Raw genomic sequence first — 21,266 nt, forward strand, 5'->3', positions numbered from 1 at the left:
TTATTATCAATTGTTTCGTCTATCATGCGTTGCGGTTTCGGATTAAAGCAAAACTTTGTGCGGATCAATGGATTTTCGAGAAAAAAAAGAAGAGCGGATCGGCGGATTTGGAGACCCCTATTCATCCCCTCCCCATAGAAACTAAAGCGCTAAGGCAACGGATAAGTTTATGTAGTTGTTGATTAATGAACTGGTTTAATGATCTAGTTACTTCTGATGAGCGTGCTTGCGGAGTACTTTGCCGTTGCCTTGGGTTCACAGAGAAAGAGACTTTCGCCAGAACAAGACCCTTCTGCGAAAGCCACGTCTTATTTCTGAAGGAAAGCCTCGACACAATGAAAAGTAAGTCGATTGCTGAAGTGTTCAGTGTATGCTTCTGAGATTTTTGTAGCATTCGCTGAAAATCCAAGTAGTGGAGTGGATTTTTTTTTATTAATGACAACTAAGATGTATTGAAAATAATATTAGAGTGTTGAGACTATGAGGTTATTTTAATCAAAGCAGGGTAGAAATTAAGGCGCTTTTCATGGGTAAAAACTTTGTATAAGGAGAAATCCGATGGGACAGTAATGGAAATCCCCCAACAGATTCCATCAGGTCCAAATCTCTAAGGGAAAAAAATAGAAGAATAAACCCTAAGCTCAAATGTAAATGCGATATTTAAAAGCAAAAATATCAGGCAAGCCAACTGGCCGAAGAAAATAATATCGATCAGGAAAACAAATCAGATATCAAAGGGCGATCCCTTGACATTTTTGGGCAAAATGCGGTGACTGTGTGACTTAAATATTCACTTGAAAAATAAGTTAATTGAATAAAAGGATTCACGTAAGTCTAAGTTGAATATTAAAAAAGGGGATAATCTACTCCATGAAGTATATACGTTAAAGTATAGCAGTTTAAGTACGCAGTTTTACTGATCATCCTGGCCCTTTTCTCGTTTCTAGTGAGTCACTCCATGTTGTTGGCCCTTGCCCTGTGTTGCCTCATTTCTGGGGGTAAGTGATGAAGGAGATTTGAAGTGAAAGAATTAATTTATCTAAAAAAATATAATTCGATAAACGTTTTCGTTCCCTCTCTCTATATAACCCCCTTACCCCCAAACACCCCCCTTCCCACGCAAACACCCCATGCGCCCTCTCCAGTTGAGACATTTCTTTTGAGAGGTTACAGGTCAGAAAACCCGAGAGGCTAGTGAATATCAGGGAATGATGCTCAAACTCGTAAACTAACAATAAGTGCTCGTGCTTGCAAAAAAACAAAAACAAGAAAAAAATTATAAAAAATAAAACCTAAAATCCCGTGCTTGCCCAATCATTTACTACCCATTACCAAAAAATTGGTTTACAGTTAAAAAAGGGCGACTTTTTTTAAGTTGTTCCCCTCTCACCATATAATGATAGGCTTATCACCATATAATGGAAGGGGGACGCTGGGTTTTGCGGTATTGCGCCTTTTTTGTACGAGATTGCAGTAGAAGAGCAAAAACATGCGGCGATGCGGTATTTTAAAACACTACGAGAAGCGAGATTTTGCTTTTTTAAACGACAATTGCGGTAAAAAAATAAATACTGAGGTGTTGCGGTGTTAACGGGATGGTGCGCATGCTTTTCAAAACCTCGTCCTTCTGTGCGGTATGCGACATTTCCAAACATTTTGTGCGGTATTGCGGTAACTAGACCCCCCAAAAGACCCCCCCCCCCCACAAGAAACAAAAGCACCCCTTCTTTTACTGGATTCTAAAAGGAGAGTCTGGGTTTTCATCAGGATCATCAGCGATCACGTGTTCTCAAGTCACCGGCTACCAGTCGGTAAAACAAGGCTGTCGTGTGGATCTTCACAGGGGATTGAATATCTTGTTTGACATTAGAAGGACACAGCATTACGATGAGACCGACGTAGTCCAGTACAACAGGTCAGCATTCAAACTGAAAGAGCCACACGTGGCTGTTTTCCTAAATGGTTTTATAGCTCCAACAGCTAAATCAGCCGATAGGTGTGGGTACTGGCGCTTTCTTCACTCCTTTTGCTAAAGTTTATTTGTTAATTTATTATTAATATTATTATTAATATTATTAATTTATTATTAATATTAATATATTTATTATTAATATTATTTATTTATTCATTTATTTTTCGGGGGGGGGAGATTAAGATAAGGAAAATATCTTGGGCTATTGCCTCATCAGTATTGTGTGGCCATATGATTTGCTGATCATGTTTGACATGTTATCTCACAGTTTGCTATGCCAGTGCATGCAGAAGGCTATGGACAAGAATCACATGTGGTTTGCTGTGGAAAAGATGGGCATATGTTTCACCAAAGATGTATCTTTGTCTACTTATCTCACCGAGTGAGTACTATTTTACCATGTAACAATGAAAAGTGGTAGACCTAGTTTTTTTTAAACACAGGGTGAGAGGGTTTTATTCATTTAATTTGTCAAATGTTGTTTATTGCTTTTTCTGTTTTTGTTTTATTTCTTTTGTTTTATAAGCCGCTTTAAAACTATGCGTTTTAGAAATGTCATGCATAACTTAAAAGTGCTTCAAATTCGGATAATTTTAATACAGTTAATTTTAAATGCTGAAAAAAATCGCAGCAGAATAACCAAAGGTCGACCTATGCGTATCAAATTCTTTTGCACTAGTTTCTTTTCTCATGGAAAATCGTAGAACATCGCAAACGAGCTATTCATTTCTTTTGCGTCGTTGCGATATTCAAAGATATTTTTAAATTTCACAAAGTGTGATCTCGCACCTTTTTTTTCATTTGGATTTATTGCGATTTTCTGAGATATTCCAGGATATCACAGAAACTCGACTATTATCTCAAAAAGTGAATATACTCATGATATCAGTGTGTATAAATCTTGCATTAGCTTGACTCAGTAGTTTTGAAATACTCATGATATCGGTATATATATTCCGGTGTTAGCTTGTGTCCAATAGCTTTCATGTCCTTGACCTTGTCCGCCTTTTTCTGCCTGACATCCAAGTCATTCCAAAACTCCGCAAATAGCTCCTTCTTCTCAAAACCTGGTATTTGAACAGCGTTTATATTCAAGTCATCTGCAGCTACGCCTACATATGCATCATCAGTGTGAAATGGAATTCGTGTCCTTGTATGGTTTAAAATCTCTGGTACTACATCCGCAGATAGTATATGAAAGAGACCGTAACAAAAAGGAGGCCACTCAAAATAGGGGTAGTATTTCTTACTAATACCCCATGGAGAACATGGGTCTCTGGAGATCTCACTATTTGTGTAAATATCCCCACCATAAAACCTCGAGTGAGATCTTCTTGCTTTCAACCATGCAATGACTCTCGGGACTCTTATATACACATCATCATCAGCCTTGAGAATATAGCAACAGTCAAGAGACGACGCCCAGAGGTGACTCATCATAGTTTTTATGATTAAGTTGAGGTAGATGTCTTTGAAATCCCCTATCAGCATGTCATTGTGCTTATCTGCTTCCTGGAGATTTTTCCTGTCTTGTTCGTTGTATGTTTTACCCAGAACAAAAAATACTTCCCATTTTGAATCCTCTAAAGTGGAGACCTCCCTATCCTGCCTTGCCCATGTTTGTCTTATAGCCTGTCGTTGTTGGAAGTATTTCTCCCCGTTAGCTCCAGAATTAACCACAACAACTAGGAACAGCTTTTTGCTCCGTAATACAGGTTTGATTGCAGGAGAGACCAGTTTGAAATCAATTTTGGGGTAGTAATCATCCACTGGCATGGCAATATTACATGAAGGTTTTCTGGAGAAGATAATTGTGGAAGTTGTTATAAATAGTAGTAGGGTTATAGCACCTGCTATTTTTCTTGAGTGTGGGCGGCGAATTGGGCAGGAAGTAAAAGGCATAGCATCACAGCTTTGAGAGGACACCAAATGTATGATATTCTAGAAAAAAAAAAGATAACTTTTAAACAAAAGATTACTTAATATCAACAACTTTGGGAATGATAAAAATAACAACAACAACAACAATCATAATGTAATTTGGAAAGTCGAGAGTTGTAATAAAGCATGGACTATACAAATATAGTCTGTCACAGAACCAACTTCTGGGAAATCAGCGAAAAGATTGGGCTTTCAAAATGGCACCCATTAAGGGGCGGACCATTTGACTTTTAAGGGGGGGGGGGGTGGGTGATTTTGAAAAAAAAAAATATCCTGCAAGCTACATTTAAAAGAAAAAAAAGCATGCAAAGCAAATGATAAGCAGAAAAAAAACCCTCATTGCGAGGCTGTTTCAATAAGAAAAATAACCAAGAAAAGAAAAAGCTGACTGGAATAACCTGACAAACATCTTGCTTCAATACTTTTCTTTCATAATCTCGCGAATAAAAATAAATTATTCGCGAGTCAGCAGCTACACGTAGGCCAAGAAACTCGGTATTTTTCTTCCCATATCTATACTATTATAAGCGTTCCGTCTGTCGGTATGGCGTCATCAACCTGCACAAGAAGTATTCTGAAAACACGCTAACCGTGCAAGGAGTGCAAGATATCTAAGTTTATCGACATTCTTGGAGATAAGGACGTGAAGCTCTTCTGAAGGCGGTCCTTAGTGTAAAGAAACAAACAGCGTTTGTCTGACGATGGGGAAGATTAATGGATTCAGATCGAATCGCGTTTTGGGAAATGTCGCCGAGAAAGCAATTTAATTAAGGCCAAGCAAAAATAAAATATTCTACCTGAGAATCACGCAAAACTCCTACTATCTCTTGGGAAGAGTGTAAATACACTAAAAGAAATAAAAAAAAGTAGCTCCGCTCGAATTTTTATAGAAATCCAAACGGCAAACATTTGTTTTATGTTTACTTGGCCTAAGCCTGGAAAAGGAAGGGTCGCCGTGACAAAGGAAGGGGCGCTTTGAAAAAGGAAGTGATCGCTTCGCTATCGAACTAAAAATCTCTTAACTGCATGGGAATCATGAAAATTGACGTTGCGTTAGCTTGAGATACATTCAAGAACTTGATCCTGGGACTTTTGAGTTTAGCATTATGAGTTGAGAAAGAAAAGCAATCAAGTTAAACGTGTTTCAAAGCTAGACATCGACGCTAGTTGAATTTGATTCAGTCTTTAAAAAAAAATAGCTCTATTGAAAGGTTCTGTTCTGGTTATCACATTATTACCTCTTATTTTTTCTTTAATGGTTTAATGCTCTATAGAAATCCCACAAACTACGATTAAGTACTTTATAACTACTTTATCTCAAGATCCAGACTTCGCGCGAGAGTTTTGTAACGTGTTATGCGTCAACAAGCATTTTGAAAGAAAGAAACGATGAAAACATGTTCAATCAAAAATAGAAACCTTACCTGGCGTGAAATTGGGATCGGTAAAAGCCAGCTATTCTCGAGATTAAGTCGGAATATTCCACACTGTGGTTTCCATTCAGTCTTGTCTTTGACAAGTCAGCTAGAAAATATGCTAATTTGTACCACAACGGCATAGCGGAAAAACGTATTGCGCATGCGCGTGACTTTTGGAGCATTTCATTCAAGATGGCGGCTGGAGAGGAGCGAAATCGCCATGTGCTTACGTCTTTCAAAACGCTTTTCGCTTGTAAGTTATCGGGTTAAGACTTAAAACAGGTTTATCCTGGTAGGGGAAGATAATACAGCATTCATGGTCTACTTTTTATGTGCATTTCGAGATTCAAGCTGATTTTACGAGAGATTTGCGTTAAAATTCTCGATTTTCATTCAAGATTTGACACAGATCCGAAAAGAAAACAGACAAGTTTGCCGTGAAAAATACCATTCTGTCAGGCAGAATGTTTGCATTTATTTCTGTTTCCATCGTAATAGTCAATTCAGAACTTAAAACGGACCTTACTGCTCCGATATTCTCTCGCGAAAACGATTTTCGAGCTCATCTCGAAACCTGGTTACATCGTGGTACTCCCTCGTTTCGGGGACCGTCTCGCCCAGGCCGTCATCATCGTCGCCCTCCCCGTCGTCCTCGTCATCACATTCATCGTCTGTGCTCCTTAGCAAGCCACTATTGAACGACTCCGCAAGTTTGTCCAACAAATTTGGCAAGCAAATCGGACATGTTTTACGGTGACATTCTCGGTGGAAGGAGTGACCGCATGTCAGAAGCACGTGCTCTGATCCCACACTTTGACAACCGATGAAGTCGCACACTTTGGCTGGATCCGGTTGCTCAAAATTCCAAGCATACCCCAAGGGAAGGCTTCGCTGGTCAACCGTAGTAGCGTCCAGTGTTGGTAAGTAATATGGCTGTAGAAATAAAATTCAATTATAGCTGTCAATCAAAAAGTAGGAACAAGCCCCGGAATGAGATAAGAACGAATTAGAATGTCTACCGCATATAACTGAAAGCCTCAGAAAGCTTTAACATTTACAGACGAATCTGTGTACTTTCTTAAAAACATTTTATCTTTCATGTTTAAAACCATTTAGAAAAAAATCGATTTCCCATGTTTATGAATGATTTAGTTTACCATTTTGAAAAACTGAAATCTGTAGTACCCAAGTCTCTTGTGCATTACAGTTGTGTATAAGCAAACAGTTGTGTATAAGCATTATTTGCATTTCGTTACCTGATATTTCTTGCGGCCTCTTGGGAGGATCACCACTTTATCAGGGCAGTTCCATACATCAGCAAACAAATCAACCAGAAATTCTGCCGCTTTTCCGCAAACAATGCTGTAGTCGCACTTGCCCTCTCTTTGGTATTTGTTGACAAAGTTGTCACTAAAGTTGTGGAACCTGTTTGTATTTAGGATTCTTGCAGCGTTTTGAATTTGTGCCACATTACTCCAAGGCTCTATATTTCTGAAAATTTAAAGAATATTGCAATATTATATTTGTAATGAGTAAGCTAAGATATCTTACATATTATCTTTGTCTCCCAGTAAAAAGTTTAAAAGATGTCAAAATTCAGCATAATAGGAAATTTTAGACAAAACCAAAAGTGGTTAATTTAAAAGGGTAAATAATTATAATATTGATAAATACTACAAAGGAGGTTGACAAGTCCTCATTTTGTCATACCTTCATAGCAATGAATGAAATGTCTCTACTTTTTTCTCTGTCAGGGCGCTCAGGATGGTTCCCTGATGTTTGTGGTAGAGCATGTCACTTAGCTGAGCCAGGGTCGCCTTGTAGTAATGCCTCCGGCAGTGTATAACAAACATCATTGCAACATGCAACAAGGAGTGTTGATATTCTTAAACACAAGGAGACACAATCTCATCTAGTAGGTGAATTAATGTCATATACTCTGTCCCTTTGTATTTAGTGCCAAACTGCCTTAACACAATTTCCCTAACAAGCAGCCAGCCCCCAAAACATGCTGTTATTAGTGTACTAGTACGATACGATTTTGGTTTCTTTGCAAGGATTTTCCTTGCACCAAAAATTGCCTTATACATCAGCTCAAACAGAAATCTATAAATGACAACGACATTCTGCTGGGCATTATAGGAGATGTGGAATGGCCCATGCCACGGGATCAGGGATATCTGAAAATTCAGTTGCCGTGGGTTCCACTGAAAGAAAGAAAAACACAAAGTTTTTACCATTTGCTAAACTCTAATGGAATAATTTAAACTGTTCTGTGTGTGTATTTATTTTAAAATCACTGTGCTTACAGACAGTTTCCCTCAAATTCTGAAATTAGAGAATCGTTTCTTTTTTGTGCATACAATATCACTTAAGTTCATTATACAGTATAGCCAATGCTATATCTTACAACTGATGCACATCAAAACTATTTTTGGTCATTGTTTTGCTTTGGAGTTCTTGACATTTTAATAAATTTCCTTTTTTTTTTCATTACCTGTGCGATCATTTTCTTTTGAAAGTAGTATGTCGGCCAGTCTCCTGTTGTGATCATGAGGTACTGTATTTGTCAAGGTAGTCAGTCATGATGGGCACTTCACTGTTGATATGTACCCATGCCTCCTCATATCCTGCAATTGCCTTCAGGGAGCTCTCTCCTTCATCTACCAGAACAACTGTTTTAAGAGAAGCTTTCTCAGCATTCTCAGGATCAGCGTAGCCCCTAAACAAAATAACATTTTAGTTGGTTTGGTAATTTGTATTTTTGTATGCCCTCTGTATCACATATTCTCTTATTCACCCTACTTGTATGCCATTTGCGAGCAAATAGTGATTTAAAAAAAGCTATTTACCCTAAATGTTGTATGGACTCCTCAGCATCTGCCATGTTGAAAATTCTTCTTTCAGGTGGGAGGGCACCGAGATATGGCTGTACAAGATAACCCTCCAGGAATGTGCTGAATTCTTTCCTGGTGCTGGACTGTGGATTCGGGCCTAGGTACTGCCTCGGCTTCTTGAATGTCAAGAAGCTCAGTTGCCATGTGCAATGTTGTACTGGTCACAGCTGCTTTTGGGTCCTGAACAGTGTGGGTGACGTGGAAGTCGTCAATTATTGAAAGCGTGAATTTCTTGTTCTGGAAGGAAAAAACTGGCACATGTTAAACATGGTATAACTAGTTCACTCTGTGAAACAGAGCACCTTGTGCTGATGCTTCAAACCTTACAATAGTTTTTTACAGAGCAAAAAAATAAAGGTTAAAATGCCAGTAAAACTACAGTACTTTGTTTTCAAAAAGGCATTCAACATACCATATAAATCTTATGTTGATTTATTGACATGTAGAAACAGTTTTTCAGAGTTTGCACTCAAATACTGTACTAGAGCTGTGTCCGACTCTTTACAGTGCAACCAGTAAAACTGTGAACATCTAAAATATGTGTGGAATGTTTATTTTCTTCAAATGAATCAGAAGTGGGAATTCAACTCAGAGACTTAATACGATATGTTCCTATTTGGCTGTTTGAATATCTCTTGAGTAATTGGATGTAACAAACATCCATACATATTTCTGCTGTCCATGGTTTTATGTACTGGTTAAGCTGTATTTGTACTGTACCTGCATGGCCTCATTGATCTTGAATTTGGTGATATCAGCACTTTTCACAGCAAGGTCCCTTTTTTTGCTTTGCACTGTGCGAGGGTGAGGGGAAAATCCCATCATGCTTCCTGACATCAGTCCTTGCTGGGAAGTGCCACAGGCAGAGAGAAAGACTCCACAATCAACTTGCAGCTGGTTGATTTTCTAACAAATTGAAGAATGTTATAAAAAAAAACACTGCTTGAAATGTAGCACCAGCCCATCTTGCACAGAATTTTGTTGAAAAGACAAAAACTTCAGACACTTTGTTTGTATGAAAATACATAGACACAGAAACATAGAGTACTTGACTTCTGAAAAATGAGAGGATATGCAGGATTGCAACTGTTCTCTGCTTGTTCTGTTTTCTTCTCCTCTCCATGTTGAGGGCTGGTGATGGTCTCGTGTATTCGGAAAGTTTGGGCATCATAGAGAGGTTGGCCATTAGAGAGGTAGTGCTGAGTCAGTGAATGGTGGAAGCCCTGGAATAATCTCTTAAATGGTGGAGAGGCTGTTGGGGAAATTAAATAATTAAATTTTCAATTATTTCATTATATTTAAGTAGTATATTTCACTAAATTTATTTGTCTCTTTACTTTATTTATTTAATTGTTTTTTATACGAATATTTAATAAATTCAACTCGCATTGAATTTGTGCTCTTAAGGACAGTACTTCAAATGTCAGGGCGGCATTTTTGGATCTGAGGACAGTGTTCTCCTCCTCTAATGAAGACACCTGCCTTAGCAGCTCTTTCTCTTCGCTCTGATCATAAGACACTGGTGTTGCACTTCGCTCACATTTTAATTAGTTACATTGTGTATAATCTTACAAAATAGTAGACATTTTTTTTTTTGTTTAACCACAAGCTTATATTTTAATTCTTACTTTTCTCGTTGAAGGGTAGATGTATTTGGGGTTGGAAGTCACTTCTTCGTCGTTGTCTGCGACTTTTAAGTGTTTTTCGCAGATGGCTGTTCCGATATATCCCTCATCTAAAGCGTCAAGCACACCGAAAAGCCGTTGGGGACACGGAACAATTTTTCCCCCACAGGGTTGGCCCTTTTTTGCAGGGAAGCAGCAGCGGGTTTTGCTATTGTTTACGTTTTCGCGCAGATGTCTGACGCAAACCGTGATAAAAACCCTGCTTGCGCAAGCCCTAGAATCTCTAATGCCTGTTACGGATAAGTTCCCCGAGCAAAAATCATTAGATAATCTTTAACGGGGGGCAAAATGACAAACCCGCTCCATGTTGTAACATTGATAACAGTTTGCTTTGACCTTCAAAAGCCGCTAAATGGTTTGCAAAAAAGAGCGGGAAATGGTACGCGCGCATGTCTATTTTTCCCCGCCCTTTTTGTCATAAGCAGGAAAGTTGGTTGAACAATACAACACAGTGATTAAACGACGACTTCAACTTTACTTAGATTTAAAATACAGTATTCTTCATTCTAGCGATCACAGATAACGTGTTATATACCCATTAACTCTGCTATTTTTGGTTGTCCAAACCAGATAAACAATCATTACGTAAGTATGTAAAACTTCGATCGGAGTCAAATCTAGAAACTCAACATTCAAACCCTTTTCAACAGATCACATTCAAAAGTATGAAGATTACATTTGATATTTTTTAAAGAAAGTCTTAGTCTATCATCTAAAGAAGTATGAACCTTATCTATTCACAAATGTCCTTATTTTTCAATATTTTCTAAACCCATTCGGGAAAACTTGAAAATACCATACACTTCGGCGATCGTTGACAATATCTTCAATTTGTACCAATGTAAGGTGAATTCCTAACAGCAGATCCATGTCAGTATCTTCAGATGTACACTATACAACTGCCCATGAATTGCATGGGCAATCGCTCTCTCCATTTAGGTGTACGAAGCAGCAAAAGTTGCTGCAAATTTCCCCGTTCTCGTCCGCCATCTTGGATTCCAATGGGTCTGATACCTCGCGCATGCGCAATACGTTTTTCCGCTATGCCTACCACAACAGGTAAACCAGGCAATGTATATGTAAACCGATGAGATATAACAATAACAGTGTTAGTTTGAGAGTGAACCCAAACCCCGCTATTTGCCGTGTGTTTTGTTGTGAATATCAAAAAATAACATACGAACTTACAACATAATTACCAAGGGTGCTGATATGTTTTTTTTTTTCAAGAAAAAAAAAACGTAATTAGACTCCATTAGAACATTTATATGTGCCCCCCCTCCGAAGAATCATGTCTCAAATAACAGTGAGAATAGGCGAAAGAATAGAATAGCAAAAGACTAGCGAAATTCTGCAGTGAATTGATACGATTTAAGAGCTTTAAGGGCTATAAATACTAAGTATTGAAAAATACCTCCCTTTCAGGCCACACCGCCGCATCAGAATCCGAAACTAACATAAATACTAACATAAATATACTATTTTCTCACAGACTCCCCCTTGATGTTGACAAAAGCTGTGACGCGCCATTTGTACCCAAGAGTAACCTAACTCATAATGGAGTCCCGTGCTTCGGCGGCGAATTTCGCGCAATGTTCTACAAAATACAGAGCTCTATGGTCGCTTCTAACTCAGACGAGACCCCCCAAGAGAGCCCACTTGAAGCGCCGCTCGAAAGCCCTATTGAAAGTCCAATTGAAAAGCCACTTGAAAGCCCCCTGGAAAGCCCCCTTGAAGCCCCCCTTGAAGCTCCTCTTAAAGAGCCAGTGCTTAGTAAGTACAACGCTCACGAATATGAGTACAGGAAGTGAGAACTGAGCTGGCCAAAGGTTGCGGTAGAGGTTCAAAGCAAAAGATATTCTTAGGGGAAGAGGGAGTAATTTCATGTATGCTACATAAGCATAAGCGCAATTTAGCATAAGTTAAAATCGAGGATGACCGCGCGCTCCTGGGTCTAGCCCCTGCTGCGTCTTGGGCGCCCCCGGTTATTCAGGCCTTGGCACGTTTGCATCCTCTCTTAGAGTTCTGCAAATCTCGCTCGACTCAACACTGGATTCGCGGGTTTTTCGCCCCTCCCACCACACCCTTAGGGTAGCATTCAACTAACTAGGTAAGTATATTCCACCGAAAGGTGTGACGGGTATCCCCCTGGGGAGCGGGGAGCTGTGGCCCGGAGGCCTGGCTCCTCGGGTGCGCTTGCTTAGGCGGTTACCAAGCTATCCGATACCTGACCCCAAACTTATCAGACGATGAGTTTAAAAAATATAGACTTCTTTATTCGCAATTCTTATGTTGCGCGGGGATTGGGTAGAGTTGATAAGCGAACAGCATGCTGGGAGTTTAGGGGATGCAATTCAACATGGCGTTGAACAATGCAAATGTTGATGTTGTGAAACTAACATCGAAGATATCCCGGGAGAACATAATTGCCAAAACCAACCATTTTCTAGCTTTCATTCAGTATCTCATCAATATGACTCTATGTTGAATTCGTTCCCTATATAATCGTCCCAGAATACTGTTCGCATATAAACTCGACCCAATCTCCTGCGCAACGTAAAGGCCTGGGTAATCTAGGCGACATATCGATGTATATGTATATGTGTCGTGCGACAAATGTTTCCTAGTTAAGCCACTACCAATAACATGTAGTGCGCGACAAATTTTGTAGAGCGCGACACGAAAATGTTTCTCAACTATCCGATAAACATTTCTTTGTCGCAGCTACACGATTTGTTACTCGCTACAATGTCTTTCTGGGTGGCTAAACTAGGGGACATGCAGGCGACATGTATCGCTCGACATGTCGCGCTCGTCATATCGCCTAGTTTAGCCAGGCCTTAAGAGTGGCGAATCATTGGAGATCGAGAGAAGGTGCGCTTGACCCCAGAGCTCGCCAGCTCAATGAATGAAGAACAAAATAAAACTGCAGTAAAAGCACCCCATAACGGAGTGTTACTATCATAGCTTGCAGCAACAAGGCGGATGTGGCGATCTTCGTGGATGTCTCTGGTAGCATTGGACCGGTCAACCTCGTGAAGGAAGTCAAGTACATCGAAAAGTTCTTCGACCGGTTTGACTTTACGTCTCAGAAGACGCGTGTTGCTTTGGCCGAGTTTGATGTGGATGCTCGCTTTAAACTGGACCTAGTTGGAAGTGAGGCTAGGTCCCTGGCGCAAATCCGTGAGGTACGGGGGACGGGGCCTTAACCTCTTACAAACAGACGATAAAAGGACGATTTTTAAATAAATTGAATTAGTTTTGAAAAAAAAAATTGACATTTTCTTGTACAAATTTCTAAACCTAGGTACTATCATATGTAAAATATAGTCCATAGTCAGGGGAGTACGGGGAATTTAACAAGTTGCAGTCAAAGCATTCAGAAGCTAAATGAGAGCGTGGCCCCTCATCCCGCAATCCCAATTAAAATAGTTTTTGAAGATGATAACAAATAGCCTACTTTAGCCGGCCCAGGAATGTGGGGGTAGGGGGATAAGGGGGGGGGGGGGGGGGGGGAGGGGGAGGAGGAGCTGACCCAGGTACGCCGATAGTAAGTATGCAATTGCCGCAATGTGGCCTTGAGATCGCGCTGAAAATGACATATTGACGATTAGGAGAATAAGAGACGGGGAGGCTGAGGAAGACAGTAGCCCTAGAAGAAGATAATGATTGGAGCAAACGCGCGAGGGGCCTTCAACACTAGGCTGCGTAGCAAGCGTTTCTGTGTGATATTAGGGAGAAGAAATAAGAAGAAAAAAAAAACGATTGTTTTACTATTTGACTGCGCATTATATGGGATGAGAGCAAAAAAGGGGGAGGGGTGGAGAGGAGTTTTCCCCTTCCCCCTCTCCCTCCCCCTACTCCTTTTTTGTGCCCGTTTAATTAACTCTAATTGTCTATAACTTGAGTGCAAGCAAGGATTTATAGCGCGAAACAAGAGAGCATCTTATTCTCTTATGCTTTTGCGAAATTATTCAAGCTTACGTGGAAATTGATGAAAATATTCAGAATCCAACAAATCCCTAAAATATATCCTATTGCCTTGCCTACTAGTCTCCCTCGAAGCCGTTCTGGACTTGTCACGCTAGGCGGCGCTTATGAGCTCGATCGTGACGAGTCCCGAAAGGCTTTATGGGATACTACTACCACCCCCACCGTCCTTCTTCGCAGTAAGCCACAAGAGGGGACTGGGGCTAAGAGATCACGTGACCTTTCTGGATGACAAATTCAAAACAAAACAATCACGGAAATTACTGCACCCCTCACATCAGAGAACGACGAAGAAATAAATTTTTCTAATGAAACTAAGCCATTTCTGAAAAAGAAATTCTGGATTATTTCAAAAGCGCTGAGCAAGTTGCGTTTTGTTGCCGTTATTTTGTCGCTAAAAGCCTGAGCGCGCGCTAGTTTGCCACCCAAAGTCCCCTATCTATCCCTAAATTAACCTTTACTATAGCCGTAACTGCTGTCTTGTTTTCTTGACGTCAGATTGCAAAGACTCAGTTTTTCTTCACTGGCTCATGGACGCGAACAGACGTCGCTCTTGGTCGAGCCGTGGAACTTTTTACCAATCAGCAGAAAGAGGGGGTACCGAAGACCCTAGTTCTGATGACCGATGGAAGGGCGTGGCTCGACCAGACCACGTTCAAAAACTCTATAAACGCTCTCAAGGTATGGCAGGCAAACGCCTTTTTCGAATAAGTGCATTTGGCAAACCATGGTTCGTATCCCGAAAGGCGCAAATTAGATGGGAGTTGACTTGACCCGGCGGCCCATGCACCCCCTATCCATTTTTATTGTTGTTATTATTATTATTGTTGTTGTTGTCGTTGTTGTTGTTGTTGTTATTATTTTGAAATGACCATCCATATATAGCCAGAAACCATTTGATATGATATTCGCAAATTTTATTCTTATATTATGGCACTGCATTTTCAAAAATGAATTTCCCGATATTTTTTTCGGGTTGGCCTTTGACCCACGCACCTCCGAACTGTTTTTGGGATTTTTTTTTTTCAATTTTACAAGATTGCTTATTAAAGGTTAACAAAGCTGCCGCGTTTCTGTTTATCGTGATCCTGTATACTTTCAGATAGCCTAACCACCCAGAAATAAAAGTTTTGATTTGCTTCATTTCGCAAATTAAGCTGAAAATTTCTATACAGCTAATAGCCGATATGGAAATGAATGCTTTCTCACACTTGGTACTTTGCTAGGATGACAAAATGGCGGCTGACAAAGACTATGAATGACCTTGATTTCTCTACTTAGAATCTGAACGTAAATGTAGTGGCGATCGCAGTTGGATCCAGTAACGATATTGATCTGGACAACTTGTACGAGATCTGCGGATCTTTGGACAAGGTCATCCAGCTTGATGGCTATGACACCCTGGTTTCATCTGCTTCGAGCACTCTCGACAAGCTGGTCAAGTCCGCATGTGTGCTGTAGAAGATGCCACGCTTAGAGGTACAGAAAACTTATAGTCCAGTATCGAGTTCCACTGTGCCTGCTGGTCATAGGCACCGAGGACGCATAAATACAGTGCAAGACTCGGTTTCAATTGAATCGATTGCAAATACCATCGTGGTCATGTAGTATTCACAGGTTTCTGCATTGTTTTATTCCAAGTTCCAGAGGATTCTCGCTGGTATGCGCATGATTTTTGCCTCAAGTCGAGGCTTAAACTGTATGTATGCGTCCTTAGTCTGTAAGTCCAGCGGTCATAGTGGAACTAGGAATTGGGCTATTCAAAAAACGCCGTTTTAGTGCAGATGGCGAACCGCAAATGGCAGTTCTATGACCGAAAGGAGCCATTGATCTCAAAATATTTCTTCCAAACGCAGAAATATGTATAAATCGTACGATTATCCATTAACGGTCATTAAAGTATGGTTCTGGCATCGCTGGAGCTTATGTATGACCCCTTTTTCTTACAAATAATTAGTACCCATAAGCCCTTTCGGTCGTAGAACTGCCATTTGGCATTACCATTCGCCGTTTGCACTGACAAGTTTGAAAAAAAGTGTATACATAGGCATGTGACTTTTTGGGTGGCAATAATTCAAGCCAAAGAAAACACAGAAATGGCTGCTCCCGTTACGCCAGAGAGCGACAAAAGAAATTAAAAATTAAAAAAAAAAGAAAATACTAATTTGAATAATTCGTAAGCGCTGTATAAGTTTGTTTTGGTTTTGTTATTTTCCCGCCAAAAGCCGGAGCGCGCGCGGGATGCCACCAAAAAAGTCACATTGGAAAACAAAAGGGGACTTTTCTCAAAGCTGACATACAGCGGCCAGCCTTTCAGGACAAACCTATTAGTCTCTAAATGTATTTTTGATTGACAGGTCATGTGTGACGTCAGCCGCTGCTTGATTCTCAGACAAAGATGACAGCTCGTAAGCAGCGGTTAAAATAAAACTAATATTAAAACTGGTGTAAGGTATTAAAGCTAACCAGATTGCAACGTATATTTCATTTTTTATTAACACTTTATTGGCAATTTAAATAGGGTAAAATTACATAATTATATGTCAAATTAATAAATTGCATAAGTGGCATTAATATAAACACCAAGATTCATTTTCATAAAGATTGATTATATTCATCCAGTTCCCAAATTTTATCCCTTATATAACTGAAATTTGAATTACCAAATAAAAGGCAATCATTATACTTTTATCATTGCATGCTTATTCAATTTAATTGTATGGTATATATAAAATTATTAATCAAAACATTTTAAATGGTGACTGGTACTGTAGGTAAGGTAATCAAATATATTATATACCTATCTATGACTAAAGCTACCACTTTCTGCTCTTTAATCTAAATTATCTTGAAAAAAGCGTTAAATATGTGTTCTTATTTAACTCCAAGTCTCTTCGCGTTCGATTTTGAAAAAGGCCTCTTTTCTCCTGCGCTCAAAATCTAATTCCCAGGAAGCCACACTGCGATGTTTAAAGTCCGTTTACCCGACTTGTGTGACACGTGGTTTCGTAGGCTATATGGTACCCTATGCAAAATGAATGATCTCAGCCGGACTTTAGGGCTGGATCGACGAGACATTGCTGAGGTTCCGGTCCAAACTCCCCTTGCATACTTGCTAAACTAGGGGCATTTAGATGTTTTAGATCACCGAGAGCCACATGAGTGAAGATATCACCATATCACACATAATTCTTCGTAAGGTCATTATATTTTAATTTTGCGCTGCCTTACTTAATTCGTTAAATGTCGTATGAAAGCTCTCCTTTCTTTTAGACTACTCCTGGATATAAGGGTTTTGCACTCCAAAAATCAATTTACCAGCCATTCATCCCCGCGAGTCGGATTTTTACTGGCAAATGAAACAGTGACGGAGAAAGTACGCTAATTAGCTGATGAGCGCTTGGAGAGTACACGAACGTGGAGTAAGCGTAGACGGAGAAAGAAGAGAAAAGGAACCGTCACGTTTCTTCCTCCACTTCCTTTTCCCCTTGCGTCTTCTTTTCACTAGCGCGGTAAACATCTTACCGCCTACCCATACTTCGCCAGAGAAAATAGAATTCCGAAATACATAAGGGTTTACTTACGAAGCGGTTTTTTACGTCAAAGCCTCCGAAGCCTTTTTGAACTCTTTAAGATTTTGAAGGATATAGACTCTCGTCTCCCACAACATCTTAACCAATATGCGATCATCAGTCTCGTCTAAGCCGACATCAGCCGACATCGGCGAACTGAACCGGAAGTATTGGGAGCCAATCATCTCGCACCATGCCCTGGCGCGGTCTACAACGGCTCCATTGGTAGCAGTGGCCTGCGAAGGAAAATGTAACAGTTTAATCATCAAAATTATATATAATATGGTAATGTAAAAAAGAAAACACAATCATCATCATCATTATCATCTTCCCTATCGCTATCATCATCATACCAACAGCTATTATCAAATAACAATAGCACCATAAAAAAGGTTCTAAAAAGGTTGTCAACTAAAACGGCGAATGGCAATTGCCAAATGGCAGATCTACGACCGAAAGGTGCTAATTAGTAATTGTGTGAAAATGAAGGTGGTAAAACAACTTAAGCGACGTCAGGACCATATATCAATTGCATTTACAGCCAAATTTGTTGTTGCGCGACCTCGGCGAATCCAAAATCCATGTCTCGTTTGGGAATAGCGCGTAGTCAGCTTTGGGGGCGGTTTGTCTGGTTTTGATTGTTTAGTTTGCTTGACTACGCGCTATTCCCAAACGAAAAAAAGGGAATTTTGGATTCTGGCAGGTCGCGAACAACGAATTTGGCTATCACGGTTAGTCGCATGTTTTTCTTTTTTTTTTTTCTGAATTCGGAACAAATATTTTGGGACCCATGTCTCCTTTCGGTCATAGAACTGCAATTTTTCAATCCCCGTTTGCCGTTTGCACTGACAGCGTTGTATATTAATATGGCAAAAAAGCACGTACCTGGTCCACCATTAACAGTCCTAGTGCGCGTGCGCCGAGCAGTACATTCGTTGCATCCCACATGGTCTCGGGCTTGAACACGTCAAAAGTGGGGACATGCTCAGGGGGAGGGACACCAGTGCCAAGGGACACAACCAAGCCTATGTTAGAGTTCCCTGGTCCTTTTTTGTTGTGGGGCTCATGCACGCAGTAGTACTTGTGGACCTCTGAGAGAACATCCAATGTTGGGTTATTTGCGATGAGACCCCCGTCTAGAAACCTGCCCATGGCGCGGAAAAATGTAGGAGCGGCACCGGAACCACGAGCTGCTCGCCAGACTTGTTGCACTAGAAGGCAAAATGACGTCACCTTAGTAACGGTGGTTACCTAAGCAACCGTAGTGACCTTAGGAACCAGAGTGAACTAAACAACTAGGATTACTTATGCAACTATGTTGAAATAAACTTTTGGGACAGCCAATCGATCAGGCCCAAAAAAGAAAAACAATCAAGCATTTGAAATACCTTATTACACTTATTTTTCGCGTCACTTTAACTTCGCGAATTTCGCAATTTTAAAGGTTCGCGAAAATTAAGAAGCCATTGGGGGAATATTGCCCGTTTTATAAGCTTTATGGAAACACTTTGTGTATTTAGTAACTAATGTGCATAAAATCTAATGAGGTCCGTAACTAAACAAGATAACCTAGAAATAAGGAATAACATGACAGCAACTACACAAAATTTAACAATGACCACCTTTTCAACGATAGCCTTGGTAACTATTATGGCAACAGTGTGATGAGCTTAGCAACCACGACTAGGCAGGTAGCGATGGTACCCATGGGAGGGTCCAGGGTTTCTTATGTTACCAGCATTTTTACCTTAGCAACCATAAGCTAAGCAACCGTTGACGTTAGCAACTATAACAGTATTATCAAGCATTGGTACTGAACACTTACCTGCTGGTACGGGAGGGGGAGGGAAGGGGTTATTTTTGCGGATGGGCTCTAGATCTTCTGGCATATTATAGTTGCGGAAGAAGTACAGAGTCGCCGGACGACGATCAGCTAAGACAGCGGTCACTAACGTCCTACAAAAAGGGGGATTCTTATATCAAATTACAGAAATAAGAACCGAATTGCATAACAATAATCATATTTCCTTTTTTGGCCTTTTGGTTGATTTTGTATTGCTCGAAAAGATAACAATAAAGTAAAAACAAAATACTCTGCAAATGCAACATAGACGCGCAGAAAGAAGTCAGGAAAGTGAAGCAAGAATCTTTTTTAGTAAAATATGAAGCTTGGTTGGACTTTCCATTGAAAAGGACTTCCTAACCGGAGCCCTGGGTAACTCGAGCCTCCCACAAAATTCAATTTAACTGTTACTTATTTAGGCAAATAACAGAAATTTTCAAAGGGAACAATTGCCAGCAGAAATAATGCATAGTTATCTCCCGTTAACTCGAAAGCATAATAAATTAAACCAGTTCTGACTTTCCTTGTTTCAAGTTATCATGAGTCAGCTGAGAACATTGCACACTGAATTACTACTGTTACTATGGTAACATCACATACTTTGGATGAGTGACAGCTGTCATTTTTGTGTTCTCGCCAAAGGTTTCTTGGAGGAGTTTCTCCAGGGGCTCTGTGTCGTAAGGCCGGGGACCTTTGAACACTTTGTCCTTCATACGAAACAGGAAGCCTTGACAGAATGACACTGATTTACCTGTGTGAGGGGAGGGTTGAGGTAAGATTAGTAAACCAGTGGTTCTGTCCCCACCCCCTCTCCCACTGAGTCCCAACCCCCTCTCCCACTGAGTCCCCATCCCCTCTCCCACTGAGTCCCCACCCCCCTCTCCCACTAAGTCTCCACCCCTCTCCCACTGAGTCCCCACCCCCTCTCCCACTGAGTCCCCACCCCCTCTCCCACTAAGTCACCACCCCCTCTCCCACTGAGTCCCCATTCCCTCTTCCACTGAGTCCCCATCCCCTCTCCCACTGAGTCCCCACCCCATCTCCCACTGAGTCCCCATCCCCCTCTCTCACTGAGTCCCCACCCCCTCTCCCACCAAGTCCCCACCCCCTCTCCCACTGAGTCCTTACCCCATATCCCACTGAGTCGCCACCCCCCTCTCCCACTAAGTCCCCATCCCCTCTCCCTCGAGTCCCCACTCCCACTGAGTCGCCACCCCCCTCTTCCACTGAGTCCCCACCCCCTCTTCCTCTGAGTCCCAACCCCCTCTCCCACTGAGTCCCCACCTCCTCTCCCACTAAGTCCCCCCCCCCTCTCCCACTGAGTCCCCACCCCCTCTTCCACTGAGTCCCAACCCCCTCTCCCACTAAGTCCCAACCCCCTCTCCCACTAAGTCCCCACCCCCTCTCCCACTGAGTCCCCACCCCCTTTTCCACTGAGTCCCCACCTCCTCCCCCACTAAGTCCCCACCCCCTCTTCCACTGAGTCCCAACCCCCTAGCCCACTGAGTCCCAATCCCCTCTCCCACTAAGTCCCCATCCCCTCTTCCACTGAGTCCCAACCCCCTCTTCCACTGAGTCCCAACCCCCTCTTCCACTGAGTCCCAACCCCCTCTCCCACTGAGTCCCCACCTCCTCTCCCACTAAGTCCCCACCCCCTCTCCCACTGAGTCCCCACCCCCTCTTCCACTGAGTCCCAACCCCCTCTCCCACTAAGTCCCCACCCCCTCTCCCACTGAGTCCCCACCCCCTTTTCCACTGAGTCCCCACCTCCTCCCCCACTAAGTCCCCACCCCCTCTTCCACTGAGTCCCAACCCCCTCTCCCACTAAGTCCCCACCCCCTCTCCCACTGAGTCCCCACCCCCTCTCCCACTAAGTCCCCACCCCCTCCCCCACTAAGTCCCCACCCCCTCTTCCACTGAGTCCCCACCCCCTCCCCCACTAAGTCCC

General features: G+C 41.5%; 3 protein-coding genes and 2 long non-coding RNA genes across 7 annotated transcripts in view; 2 read left to right on the forward strand and 3 right to left on the reverse strand.

The window, feature by feature from the left end:
• Positions 1-170: 170 nt before the first annotated feature.
• Positions 171-16,594, forward strand: LOC5516714. Its single transcript, XM_032386556.2, has 9 exons — positions 171-342; positions 948-998; positions 1,768-1,915; positions 2,241-2,354; positions 11,406-11,686; positions 12,881-13,101; positions 14,402-14,584; positions 15,185-15,382; positions 16,261-16,594. The coding sequence occupies exons 1-8, from the start codon at positions 186-188 to the stop codon at positions 15,362-15,364; spliced, it is 1,335 nt and encodes a 444-aa protein (XP_032242447.2). The 5' UTR covers positions 171-185; the 3' UTR covers positions 15,365-15,382; positions 16,261-16,594.
• Positions 1,949-5,463, reverse strand: LOC5499852 (beta-1,3-galactosyltransferase 5). The gene is made up of 2 exons (XM_048721757.1): positions 5,338-5,463; positions 1,949-3,913 (listed from the first exon to the last, which is right to left on the reverse strand). Exon 2 carries the CDS (start codon positions 3,872-3,874, stop codon positions 2,879-2,881), a length of 996 nt encoding a protein of 331 aa, XP_048577714.1. The 5' UTR covers positions 3,875-3,913; positions 5,338-5,463; the 3' UTR covers positions 1,949-2,878.
• LOC116605760 lies at positions 6,120-8,561 on the forward strand. 3 transcript variants are annotated; one of them, XR_007306526.1, is made up of 3 exons: positions 6,120-6,251; positions 7,086-7,250; positions 8,239-8,561. It is a non-coding gene; the product is annotated as an uncharacterized LOC116605760 (long non-coding RNA). The 3 variants fall into 3 exon arrangements; XR_007306527.1 differs by having other exon boundaries at positions 7,086-7,246; XR_007306525.1 differs by lacking the exon at positions 8,239-8,561 and having other exon boundaries at positions 7,086-7,819.
• On the reverse strand, positions 7,396-8,323 carry LOC116618910. Its single transcript, XR_007306528.1, has 3 exons — positions 8,184-8,323; positions 7,829-8,053; positions 7,396-7,538 (listed from the first exon to the last, which is right to left on the reverse strand). It is a non-coding gene; the product is annotated as an uncharacterized LOC116618910 (long non-coding RNA).
• Positions 16,386-21,266, reverse strand: part of LOC5516683 (85/88 kDa calcium-independent phospholipase A2) — a 13,659-nt gene continuing 8,778 nt past the window's right edge. The window contains exons 10-13 of the mRNA XM_048721756.1: positions 19,919-20,069; positions 19,301-19,431; positions 18,361-18,686; positions 16,386-17,711 (exon numbers count right to left, since the gene is read on the reverse strand). Of these exons, the coding sequence (XP_048577713.1) occupies positions 17,499-17,711; positions 18,361-18,686; positions 19,301-19,431; positions 19,919-20,069 (821 nt within the window). The 3' untranslated portion in view covers positions 16,386-17,498. The remainder of the gene's footprint in view (positions 17,712-18,360; positions 18,687-19,300; positions 19,432-19,918; positions 20,070-21,266) is intronic.

The sequence above is a fragment of the Nematostella vectensis genome, chromosome 14 (genome assembly GCF_932526225.1).
Source record: "Nematostella vectensis chromosome 14, jaNemVect1.1, whole genome shotgun sequence".
In the NCBI taxonomy this organism is placed as follows: domain Eukaryota; kingdom Metazoa; phylum Cnidaria; class Anthozoa; order Actiniaria; family Edwardsiidae; genus Nematostella; species Nematostella vectensis.